Source organism: Panthera uncia, chromosome F1 (genome assembly GCF_023721935.1).
Source record: "Panthera uncia isolate 11264 chromosome F1, Puncia_PCG_1.0, whole genome shotgun sequence".
NCBI lineage: Eukaryota > Metazoa > Chordata > Mammalia > Carnivora > Felidae > Panthera > Panthera uncia.
Window position 1 is genome coordinate 26,619,636 of NC_064813.1, and position 13,581 is coordinate 26,633,216.

General features: G+C 34.6%; 1 protein-coding gene across 3 annotated transcripts in view; it reads right to left on the bottom strand.

The window, feature by feature from the left end:
• Positions 1-13,581, bottom strand: part of XPR1 (xenotropic and polytropic retrovirus receptor 1) — a 210,217-nt gene that overhangs the window by 174,314 nt on the left and 22,322 nt on the right. The window contains exons 3-4 of one of the 3 annotated variants that reach the window (XM_049634138.1): positions 12,733-12,851; positions 7,368-7,419 (exon numbers count right to left, since the gene is read on the bottom strand). In XM_049634138.1, coding sequence (XP_049490095.1) covers positions 7,368-7,419; positions 12,733-12,771 — 91 coding nt within the window. In that variant the 5' untranslated portion in view covers positions 12,772-12,851. Of the gene's footprint in view, positions 1-7,367; positions 7,420-12,732; positions 12,855-13,581 lie in introns of all 3 variants that reach the window. The other 2 variants (XM_049634137.1, XM_049634136.1) reach the window with 2 other exon arrangements.

Below are 13,581 nucleotides of genomic sequence, written 5' to 3' on the forward strand. Positions count from 1 at the left end.
AGAAAGAAAGAAAGAAAGAAAGAAAGAAAGAAAGAAAGAAAGAAAGAAAGAATTTTTAATGTGCCCTGGAGAAGAGGGAAGTTTCCCCCAAAAAAGGTATAAATATTTACCCAAGTAGATTAATTCCATAAAGTCACTGAGATACCAAATTGGGGGGGGGGGGGGGGGGGAAGCATGAGAGAAAAAGTAAAAAATGTATCAATTTATATTTACTACTTGTTCTCTATCATTGAAAATCTGACTATGTCAGATGGGTATTGCAATGAAGAGGTCTATTTTCACATGTATACTAAATTATTTTGTCTCAAAACAATCCCGATTATGAAGGTGTCACTAATTCACTGTTGGGGAACCATGAGTTGGCAGTTTCATTTAATCTGTCCCAAATACCCAAAACCTCACTGGCAGCAGGAACTGCAAAAATACAATACAGTTTAAAGGTTTTTATCATCACTTTCCAAACATTCCTAAAATACTACTCCATTAAAGATTAATCCCAAGGATTCTGAGTATCTGTTCTCTACACTAAAAAAAATCCACAATTCTATAACTTTAATATTCTCATTCTACTGTCATGCTATGCTGCTCTACAAGTCTTTCTGCAGAAAAAAAATTTTAAATAGTAAAATGCTCTAATTATTTATGCCATTATTTAAAAACCAATAAGGGGCGCCTAGATGGCTCAGTCGATTGAGCGTCTGACTTCAGCTCAGGTCATGATCTCAATGGTTTGTGACTTTGAGCCCCACATTAGGCTCTCCGTTGTCAGTGCAGGGCCCACTTTGGATCCTCTGTTCCCCTCTCTCTCTGCCCCTTCCCTGCTCATGCTCTCTTTCTCTCTCAAAAATAAACATTAAAAAAAAAATAAAAACCAATAAAATGTATAAACTTTAACATAGAATTTCGTCACTTTTTCAGTCATATAATATTTCCAAATGTAAATATTTATCAAAATAATAGAGATTACACAGAAGAGTAGATAATAATACACAGAAGAGTAGATTAAATACAAGTTGATAAGGAATGCTTGAAAATAAGTCCTTAAGCTTTCTTAATGTATATTACTTCAGAATATGAGCATTTCCTAATTACATGACATCTATTTTAAAACTTGTTTTATTTATTTATTTTGAGAGAGAGAGAGAGAGAGACAGAGAGAGAGAGAAAGCAGGGGAGGGGCAGAGAGGGAGGGAGAGAGAGAATCTCAAGCAGGCTCCACACTGTCAGCACAGAGCTCGACGGGGGGCTCAAATTCATGAACTGCTAGATCATGACCTGAACTGAAACCAAGAGTCAGATGCTTAACCAAATGAGCCACCCAGGTGCCCCAATAAGAAATCGATTTTAAATAAAAAGAGACCCTTTATTTTCCAAAAATCAATGTATATATCATCCATGAAATTCACTCTCAAAAGATGAATGAAGCAAAATACCATAAATCTGCATATCTACTTATTTGAGTAAAAAAAATAACTTTAAGTGAACATGTCTTGATTTCTTAATGCATTGAAATTATTTTGGGGGGAAAACTGAGATCTTTTTCCCTAAGGTCAGGAAGAAGGCAGGGATGTCCACTCTCACCACTATTATTCAACATAGTGTTAGAAGTCTTAGCCTCAGCAATCAGACAACACAAAGAAATAAAAGGCATCCAAATCAGCCATGAGGAGGTCAAACTTTAATTCTTCGCAGATGACATGATACTCTACATGGAAAACTCAAAAGATTCCAACAAAAAACTGCTAGGACTGATCCATGAATTCAGCAAAGTTGCAGGCTATAAAATCAACACACAGAAATCAGTTGCATTCCTATATACCAATAATGAAGCAACAGAAAGAGAAATCAAGGAATCAATCCCATTTACAATTGCATCAAAAGCCATAAAATACCTAGGAATAAATCTAACCAAAGAGGTGAAAAATCTATAAACTGAAAACTATAGAAAGCTTATGAAATAAATTGAAGAAAACACAAAAAAAATGGGAAAATATTCCATGTTCTTGCACAGGAAGAACAAATATTTTTATGAAAATGTCAATACTACCCAAAGCAATCTACATATTCAATGCAATCGGTATCAAAATTACACCAGCATTCTTAACAGAGCTAGAACAAACAATCTTAAAATTTGTATGGAACCAGGAAAGACCCCGAATAGCCAAAGCAATCTTGAAAAAGAAAACCAAAGCAGGAGGCATCAAAATCCCGGACTTCCAAGTTGTATTACAAAGCTGTAATCATCAAGACGGTATGGTACTGGCACAAAAACAGACACTCAAATCAGTGGGACAGAATAGAGAACCCAGAAATGGATCCACAAATGTATGGCCAACTAATCTTTGACAAAGCAGGAAACAATACCCAATGGAACAGACAGTCTCTTCAGCAAGTGGTGCTGGGAAAACTGGACAGCGACATGCAGAAGAATGAACCTGGACCACTTTCTTACACCATACAGAAAAATAAACTCAAAATGGATAAAAGACCTAAATGTAAGACAGGAAGCCATCAAAATCCTCGAGGAGAAAGCAGGCAAAAACCTCTCTGACCTGGGCTGCAGCAAGGGAAACAAAAGCAAAAATGAACATTGGGACCTCACCAAAATAAAAAGCTTCTGCACAGCGAAGGAAACAATCAGCAAAACTAAATGACAATGGACAGAAAGGGAGAAGATATTTTCAAATAAAATATCAGTTAAAGGGTTAGTATCGAAAGTCTATAAAGAACTTATCAAACTCAACACCCAAAAAACAAATAATCCAGTGAAGAAATGGGCAAAAGACATGAATAGACACTTCTCCAAAGAAGACATCCAGATGGCCAACTGACACATGAAAAATGCTCCACATCACTCATCATCAGGGAAATACAAATCAAAACCACAAAGAGATACCACCCCACCCTTGTCAGAATGGCTAACATTAACAACTCAGGCAACAACAGATATTGGCAAGGATGCGGAGAAAGAGGATCTCTTTTGCACTGCTGGTGGGAATGCAAACTGTTGCAGCCACTCTGGAAAACAGTATGGAGGTTCCTCAAAAAATTAAAAATATAACTACCCTATGACCCAGCAATTGCACTGCTAGGTATTTATCCAAGGGATACAGGTATGCTATTTTGAAGGGGCACATGCACCCCAATGTTTATAGTAGCACTATCAACAACAGCCAAAGTATGGAAAGAGCCCAAGTGTCCATCAATAGATGATGAATGGATAAAGAAGATGTAGCATACACACACACACACACACACACACACACACACACACACACAATGGAGTATTACTTGGCAATCAAAAAGAATGAAATCTTGCCATTTGCAACTATGTGGATGGAGCTAGAGGGTATTATGCTAAGCAAAATTAGTCAGAGAAAGACAAAAATATATGAGTTCACCATATGGGGACATTAAGATACAAAACAGATGAACATAAGGGAAGGGAAGCAAAAATAATATAAAAACAGGGAAGGGGACAAAACATAAGAGACTCTTAAATATGTAGAATAAACAGAGGTTTACTGGAGGGGTTGTGGGAGGGGGGATGGGCTAAATAGGTAAGGGGCATTAAGGAATCTACTCCTGAAATCACTGTTGTACTATATACTAACTAACTTGGATGTAAATTTTTAAAAAATTACTTAAAAATATGAAAAAAAAAGAAATTATTTTGTTTGGTTGGTTTATTTTTAAATGAGGAAAAAGCCCACTTTATTAATGAAAAGTAAAGGCACTATCTTGAAATGTCTTACAAAGTTGGAAGAAAATAATTCACTAGTACAAAAAACTGCATCTGTGGTCAACTTCTTATTAACACTTTCATATTCTAAGCATTTCATCAAATAAACCACTTCACTCTTACAAAATCCATTCAAGTCACTGTTCTTTGACTATAATTATAAATCCATTCTACCTTAAACAAAAGTAACATGAAATGTGAGGAAGCTACTTATTTTACTATACTTCATCTAATATAACAAGTCAACAAAAATGTTTAATTTTAATAATGATGTTATGTTTTACCACTTAACATATGTAATCAGTACAGCTATTACTTAGATTCAATTCAATAAACATTTTTAAAAATATCAATGTCCTCTGGATGCTTTAAACAAAAAAATACTCCCATATTCTCATAGAATAATCAAAATATCAATGAACTTAAGAAATCTATAAACCTACTTACTATTTAAAAGAAATTAGCATTAACAGTATTGATCAAAAATTATTTAAGATTTATGGCAGGGGTTCTCAACTTTGGTTATTATTAGAATCACTCGGGAGAGTGTAAAACCACCAATGCCTGGGCTTCACTCCCAGATCCTATTTTAATTGGTCTGAGATGGGAACCAAGTATCAGTACTCATAAAACAAGACAAACAAACAGTGGTAAACTGAATTACGCATATAGCAGATTTGAGAAGTACCAACTTATGGTATACTATGGTATTCTTCAGTTTTAAGATTAAAAAAAAAAACAAAAAAAAACTTGCTCACTGGTACCAAAAGTTTTAAGCCTACTAAAAACTTAAGGTGTAGAAAACAAAGAGAATGAAAAGAAAAAGACAATGTTCAAAAAGATAATCAAGTCCTAGCAAACATTTTTGCCTTTAAAAATGTTAAAATTTGGGGGGCACCTGGTTGGCTCAGTCAGTTGAGCATCCAACTCTAGATTTCAGCTCAGGTCATGATCCCAGAGTTGTGGGATAGAGCTCCACATCAGGCTCTAAACTGAGCATGAAGCCTGCTTAAGGTTCTCTCTCTCTCCCTCTGCCCCTCTCCCCTGCTTGCATTCTCTCTCTCTCTCTCTCTCTCTCTCTCTCTCTCTCTCTCTCTCAAAAAAGAAAAAGAGAAAGAGAAAGAGAAAGACAAAGGAAAAGGAAAAGGAAAAGGAAAAGGAAAATAAAAGGAAAAGGAAAGAAAAAAAAAAAAAAACAAAGAAGGTGCCTGGGTGGTTTGTCTGACCCTTGATTTTGGCTCAGGTCATAATCTCACGGTTGGTGAGATTTGAGCCTCACATGGGGCTCCATACTGACAGATTGGGATTCTCTCTCTGCCATGCATGTGCTCTCTCTCTCTAAATAAATAAACAAACAACAAAACAAACATTCAAATTTAATACCATATAAATATAGTAAATTAATATAGTACCGGAATCAAATTAGACAAAATGATAGTAACTTTAATAACATTTTCTAACCTCAATACCACACAGAACAGCATTTCTTTAAACCACTTTTCAATATCTTCAATTCTCAAGTATCTCAAAACAGAAAAATTCATTTTAAGAAAATAAAAATTACATGGTTTCAATGTGAGTAGAAAGAATAAACCAGTATGGAATATTTCCCTTGTGAAAGTAGCACAGACATCTGCATGATCAGCCTACAATACTCCCTTTAAAACAGGATCCAAAGAAGTTAATGCCTCTGGATGATGATATTAAAAAAAGTTCTTTTAACTGTAAGTATTTGTCATTTTAGCATACTTTCATAGAATTCAGTTTTTCTCTAATAACAGCTAAAAGTGTATGAAGATTACGAGCAACATGAGCCACCATGAAGGGATAAATAAAGATCACCAGAACTTCCAATACCTGTCAAAATATGTTTGTTACAAAATGGATGGTAAAACTTAAAAAGGAAAAGAAAAGAAAAGGCGAACTAAAGATAAGTAGCATGACCTTGGGAATAAAATTAAAAGAACCAATAGTAAAGCAAATTAAACAGAATGAAGAAATCAGTTAAACTTCCATGTAATTTCATTTTTATTACATTCTTAAAATACTTTGAGATGTACTCTTTAAGACACATAAAATAGGAAATAATAACCCAATAGAGAACTAAACATTGTGATAAATCTTCAGTGTTTTCCATTAAACATTAGAAAATTAAATATATTAAATATATTATAATCCAAAATTCAGTGACATATTATAAAACTAATAATACCTAAGTGCCAATACCCTGGTAAGATTTCAAGATGTTAAAAGGAAGCACATTTTGAATTCAGAATGGCTAGAGATGAAAGATGTGAATTTCTAAGTCATTAAAGAAATGAGATTTTTAATTATAGATCTATAGTTTTATTAAACAACTTCAGCATCTGTCACATGTTGTAAAAATGAGCCTCCAAAAGTTTGTCACTTGAATGACTTCATAGAATTTCAGTTTGGTATCTCATAAAACATATTAATCTGTACACACTCTAGATTATTCTTGGCATATACTTTTTTTTTCAAATATTTATTTACTTATGTTTTTATATATATAATTTATTGTCAAATTGGTTTCCATACAACACCAAGTGCTCATCCAACAGGTGCCCTCCTCAATGCCCATCACCCACTTTCCCCTCTCCCCCACCCTCCCATCAACCCTCAGTTTGTTCTCAGTATTTAAGAGTCTCTTATGGTTTGCCTCCTTCCCTGTCTGTAACTTTTTTCCCCCTTCCCCTCCCCATGGTCTTCTGTTAAGTTTCTGAGGATCCACGTATGAGTGAAAACATATGGTATCTGTCTTTCTCTGACTGACTTATTTCACTTAGCATAACACTCTCCAGTTCCATCCATGCTGCTACAAATGGACAGATCTCATTCTTTCTCATTGCTTGCCATATACTTTTTTACATACATCTCTTCTGAAAAATGTGGTATAAAATCTTAAAAGATTACTCAGCCTCAGAGGGAACACTCCCTCAAGAAACTGTTGAATTATTTCAGTTATTTAATGACACAAGAACTCTTACAACTTTAAATTACAACTCTCCAAACCTATCAAAGGTTAAACCCATAAAGAATGAGCTGGTGAGCAGAAGCTGAAGTAACAGAAAAGATCAATAAAGATAATTGGAGAGAGATAACTATTGTCCTTAGGTCAGTGATTTTATGGCAGCTGAGCTGCACACATGCATACATATACATTCTTATATCACTTACACACACAGATATGTAGTTTTTTTCTACTAATCCACATCTAAAGATATGGCATAAATAGAATGTAAAAACTATGTTGCTCAGACTAATTACGGATTAAGGACTCATAAAGGCTGCTATAAAATACACTGGAGGGAGCAGGAATGACACAAATAAAAACTTTGACTTTAAACCAAACAGATTGTGTATCTGTGATTCACAATGCTAAGGTGATTTAAGAAGATACTAAGAGATCCATCATAGGATAAATGTAAGCTAAACAAACAAAAAGGTTTGATTGAAATATAAAGTAATCATAAAATACATTTTTAAAAAGCATAAAAGATCTATATAATAGGGCTGGATATATTAGTTTTATACTATTCAGTTTAAAATATCTTCCCTTTAAAAGGGGTTTTATGTGACTATAACAGGGATTAATGCATCTTACCCTCCACAGAAGGTGCCTGATCCTGAGCTGAATACAGCATATCCTTGAAAGCCTATTAGAAAAAAGAAAAGTTCATGAAATCACAAGTAATCTTTACACTAAAAGCATTTGAAGCTAAACAGTTACCTCTTTTTCAATATCCAGATAATGACTACATGATTCCCTAAATTGAAAATTTAATAAAATACTTCAATTAACTTTAATAAAGTTAAAACCCAAATATTATACTTTCATATTAATCCAGTATTGTCCAATCTTTAAGAAAATGGCTAATATATACATTTTAAAAATTAAAGGCCATTTGGAAAAGAATGAAAAATCTCCTGAGAGATCATAAACTCTCTTGACTTCAAGAAAATGGTGATAGAACAATGGTCCTTGAGAAATACATGGAACACTGCTTAAGAAAATATAAAACACTAGATACAATTTTTTTAAATTATAGTAACATAAATGTAACATAAAATTCAGCATCATTTTCAAGTGAACAATTCACTAGTGTCAAGTGCATTCATACTGCTATGTAGACAATCTCCAGAATTCTTTTTATCTTAGATACAAATATTCTTCAGTGGAGGTTTGGAAAGTCCTCCATATCAGTTACAGGTTTATTTTTTTTTTCCCAAACCAGTGAATTAACTACCAACCATATTTAGGTAATTTGGATAGTTGCAGTTTGGTCTCCCAATCAGTGGTCTGGGCCAGGACTGAAAAGTACTTCACTATACCTATCAAAATAGTAGAATCAATCAAGTGGATAAAGCTCCAGTGCTGACGAGCCATTCATAAACAGGTGGCTTTATCCAGTTCCAAAGCTTCAAAGCTTTAAATGCAATCTAACTTTTGGTGGTCACCCAAAGTGGCCTCCAGCATTCCTCAACAATTGACATTTGGAGTCAGATAATTTGTTGGGGGCAGGGAGACAGTTCTGTGCACAAGATTTTTAGTACTATCCCTGCCATCTAGAGACCCATTAGACTCATCTAGATACCAATAGCAATGTCTCCATCAAAGCTTTGTGACAACCAAAAATGTCTCCAGACACTGCCAAATGTCCCATGGGACACAAAATCAACATGCCTTGACCCCCTGCCCAGAACCACTGCCCTAGAGTCACTAAAGCATATAAAACCCCCCAAAAGAAGAAATAAACCTTGAGGGTGACCCATTCTGTATTCAAGTCTAGTAAATTGTATTCTTCCCAGGTGAATTTACCATATGCTTTATACCAGTCACCAACCTGTTAGTTCTATTACTAACCAAGCCTGACAAGATACAGTAAAAAAGATTTCCAGTGAAGCAAGGAAAATTAACAACTTTAATTCATTTTTGTTAATTTTAACCTATGTTTTATAAAAATTTTTGTAGGGAAATTATACTTACAAATTTTTAATTTTTTAATGCTTATTTTTGGAAGAGACAGAGAGACAAAGCATGAGCAGGGGAGAGGCAGAGAGAGAGGGAGACAGAATCTGAAACAGGCTCCAGGCTCTGAGCTGTCAGCACAGAGCCCGACGCAGGGCTTATGAGATTATGACCTGAACCAAACTGGAACACTTAACTGACTGAGCCACCCAGGCACCCCTATACTTAAAAATTTTAACATCATACATGTTTAAATCTGTAATATTCAGTAAGATTTACTATATAAAATTTGAGTTACAATAGTAATGTAATTGTGGTATAATAAAAAATATTTGCTGTTTGTTTCAGGTTCCTGGCATAAAGCTCTGAAAACCTTTGGAATCTGTTCTTTTGTGTACTAATGAGATAGCTCATGGGGGGTGGGGGAGGAATGGGGAATGGCTCTGATATAGCTTCAGGATGGGGGCTGGTCCCCAGAAAAGCCAACAGCCTGATTAATGTGATTAGAGGGCGAAAACTTTCAGCACCACCCCCAAATCTCTGAGGAAGAGAGAATGGCTGGGGATTGAGTTCAATCACCAATGGCCAAAGATTTGTAGTCAGCCAGACAGAAGTGTGGGTATCCTGGGTACCCCACTTATAGCTGGTATCTCAAGTGAGAGTAGTTTTGTGGGACTATGCCTTTGCCCATGGGGTCTGGATATTTAGTGTCAGAATTGAACTAAGTTACTAGATACCCAGTTGGTGTCAGAAGAAAGAACTGGTCAGAAGTAGTGACAGAAAACATGTAAACAAAAACCTTTTTTACAAAATCTTCATTACTGGGCCACAACTTTTCTAAAATTGCATTTGAAGCTCAGCCTCATCTTTACTGACCACTAATTCTTAAACTTATTTGTGTACAAAAGCCCTGAGTATGACAAAGGTATGGAATTTCTTTTAAGAAAAATTTATATCAATTCATTATATTCTTTACAATTTCAGATGTCTCAGGAACCACTAACTTCTAACCTAAAAAAAGAAGTTAGTCCAGAAGATTTTATCAAACATCAGAAAGACTTTATGTCAGTGTGGATTAGGATTTTTTAATTTTTTTTTAATGCTTATTTATTTTTGAAGGAGAGACAGAGCGTGAGTGGGGGAGGGATAGACAGAGATGGAGACACAGAATCCGAAGCAGGCTCTAGGCTCTGAGCTGTCAGCACAGAGCCTGATGCAGGGCTCGAATTCACAAACTATGAGATCAAGACCTGAGCCGAAGTCAGTCGCTTAACCGACTGAGCCACCCAAGTGCCCCAGTTTGGATTAGAATTTTATATTAAAGTCTTACACAAGTGCAGAGTGGTGGTTATGTTACAGTCTTCCATCAGATATTTTAAGAGAGTAAATTAATAGATTGCTTAGAGCAAAGTAACTCTCTAACTAGAAAAATGTAAGGAACACACATCCAGCCAGAGAATACTTATGGAATTAAATCTATCATAACAGCAGGTAATACTAGAGACTCAAATATCTGAATGAAGTTTTTCTACTTCTGGAGTATAACAGGCATGTATACCAAAACTAAATGATGCTATCAGGAAGCAAATAAACCATTAACGACTAGCATAGTGGCTACTACACCATAGAAGCTCAATAAATAGTTCTTGAACTCAAAAGTATTTCTTCTTTGGAGAAAATTACTTTAAACATGAACAAAGCACACTGAAAATGCATACCAAGTAGTACCTTAGTGACGAAAATGAATTAAATTTGCAAAAGGAAAGCTTACCAAATTAAGTTTTTAAAAGACAATTAAAATTTTATAAAGAGAAAAATGATGATAGCCTTCATTTTGATTGTAAATCTGAGTCACAATTTCATTTCAATCAAAACAATTCTGGGTAAAATCAGAGACAATTATTTTTGCTTCTTACTACTTCAGTTTTCCCTTGAATAAGAGACCTTCTAAGTTTTTTATTGTAATAAGTCTCTAGAGAACTCCATAAACAGGATACCTTTGGGGCGCCTGGGTGGCTCAGTCGGTTAAGCGTCCGACTTCGGCTCAGGTCATGATCTCACGGTCTGTGAGTTCGAGCCCCGCGTCGGGCTCTGTGCTGACAGCTCGGAGCCTGGAGCCTGTTTCAGATTCTGTGTCTCCCTCTCTCTCTGCCCCTCCCCTGTTCACACTCTGTGTCTCTCTCTGTCTCAAAAATAAATAAACGTTAAAAAAAACCAGGATACCTTTCTATTCCTGTGACAGGAGAATAGCCCCAATTAGGAACTACGAGGGGGAAGAGCCTACAAAGTAATGTCTATATTAATTATAACTATAGATTGTTATCTACGATATGAGAGCATTTGCCTAGGTTAGGAGCAGAATCCAAATACACAAAACAACATATTCAAAGAGTTTCCTCGATTTATGCTGTTTTAAAGAAATCCAGTACTTTATATACAACTCCGAATTTGTACACTAAAATCAATACACATTCATGTGCATTACAAGAGATTTCTTTGATTTCCAAAGGATTCAAAACAATCTTTTATATCAGCATCTCTAAGGTAATCTGTTAAATTATTTTGTTAGGTTATAAAATATATTAAAACCAAACTCTGTTAGTGCTTATAAGAACTCATATAACAGTAAAATCTTACAAATTAAATCCAAACACAACAAAACCAATACTATTCAACCAACAACATTAATGTGACAGGAAAAAAATATGTTTGCTAAAACAAAATCTCAACTGGCAACATGAATACAATGCTGTCATTATACCTGTTCTTCTGAATTTGGAATACCCATATGACTATTAGATGTGATATAATGCTCCTACTACCTCTCTCTACTATGAGGGAGCATAATACAGTGACTAGGAGCTATGGAGTCAGACGATGCATATGAAAACCAACTCTACCACTTAAGAGGTGTGTAACCTTGGGAAAATTAACCTCTCTGTAATATCAGTGTCTTCATCTGCAAAACAGAGTAATCTCACATACCTCACAGGTCTATTATGAGAATTAAAAACTCTTAAAACACAAACCTTATATTAATTATAATTCATGATTATAAATGAAGAACACTTAGAACATAAAAGATACTGAAACAATGTTAGTTAATCCTTTGCAAACTACCGCAAAACTTACATCATACAGTGGGATGTAGCATCATTTGGCCATCTACTATTTGGACATGAATACATCATTTATGTATTAGATATGCCTCAGTCTTGTAGTAGTAGTACAGTATTCTACCTGGAGCCAACATGACCAAACAAGCATAAACACAGGCACCGCAACTCCCAGCATTTACCAGTTTATAAGATGGTCATCTAGATGATCTAGACTATACTATTATATTTTTAGAAAATCACTGTCATAAACATACTATATTTTTAATTCTCATAACCTACAGACTCCTAAGAAAATACATGGAAATCCCAGTTTGCATAGCTTTAAACAAGGTCTAATTATATTACTTAAACTTTCTGTAAGATATATATCTATTGCACAAAATAGGGTATAGTTCAAACCTAACGTGTGTTCAATAATACTGCCAATACAAATTTCTTATGTTGTTAATTTTTAATAACCCGTAGATCATCATTAATCTCCTCTCCAAAGCACAGGCAATCTCACAGGCCTTTCCACAAACTCAGATCAGAAACTAGAAAAATTTCTACTTCCTATCAACTCACCATTAGCCTCAAATATATACTACAAATATTATCAACTCCATCAATTAAATAACCTATGTTGTTCTCATTGGCTTCAATATTCACTCAAAGTCAGCACATTGGAATTTAATTATTGATTAATAAGCAATAAAATAAACACAGGCATTTAAAGAGGAAGGGAAAGGGATTATTTGTTATAAACCTTTAAAACAGTCATATTCCCTGTTAACAGTGTTTAATAATTAGATAAAATTTACATCAGACTTTTTTAATCCAAAAATTTTTCTAAATGGAACTCCTGAATAACAAAATTTTGATATATTCTTCAAAATATGTACATCATGAGGGGCGCCCAATTGGCCCAGTGAGTTAAGCATCGAAATCTTGATCTCAACTCAGGTCTTGATCCCGGTGGTGAGTTCAAGCCCCACGTTGGACTCTGTGCTGGGCCTGAAGCCTACTTTAAAAACAAACAAACACAGACATCATGAGCTGATTTATAGCACCCCAGAAATATTCTACAATGATTTCTTTTTCAGTTTCTGCTTCCTCTTTTTGCATTCCCTTTTTAGTTTTTTTCACCAGAAATACTGGGTAGTCTGTGAGTAATGTGCAAGTCAGGTACATATGACATGGTTTCTTTGTCTCATCATCTAGAAGTCAGTCATGTTTTCATGATATTAAAGTGTTAAGGACAGTTCTGTAAATCATGTTATATACCTCAAGAGGGCATCCAACATTCTCATATGTCCTATACAAAGAATCACCATCTAATGAATCTTCATTTCTATCCTCAAATAGAAATAAACTAACCTAACTCTGTTTTTGATGATAAAAATAATCTGTAAAGTCAACAAAAACTTACACAAATTCTTATAATCTAATATATTAAAGTTTAAAATTAATGTACTTTTGTACATACTTAATCCAAAATCTACAGTATATTAGGATTATGCACGACTCATAATTTTCATGGAATTTAAAAGCACCCCATCAGCAAAAGGCAGTTCACTATGCAAAAGTTGTTACATTAAATTATAATTTCAATTATTGAATGTATAAAATATATATTATAAAATAGGAAGAACTAATTTGGAATATTCACATTTATAAGTTACTGCACTAATATATTCTGATATTCACTGACATGGCTTTTACTATTTCTATGTAGATATCTCCCAAATCTG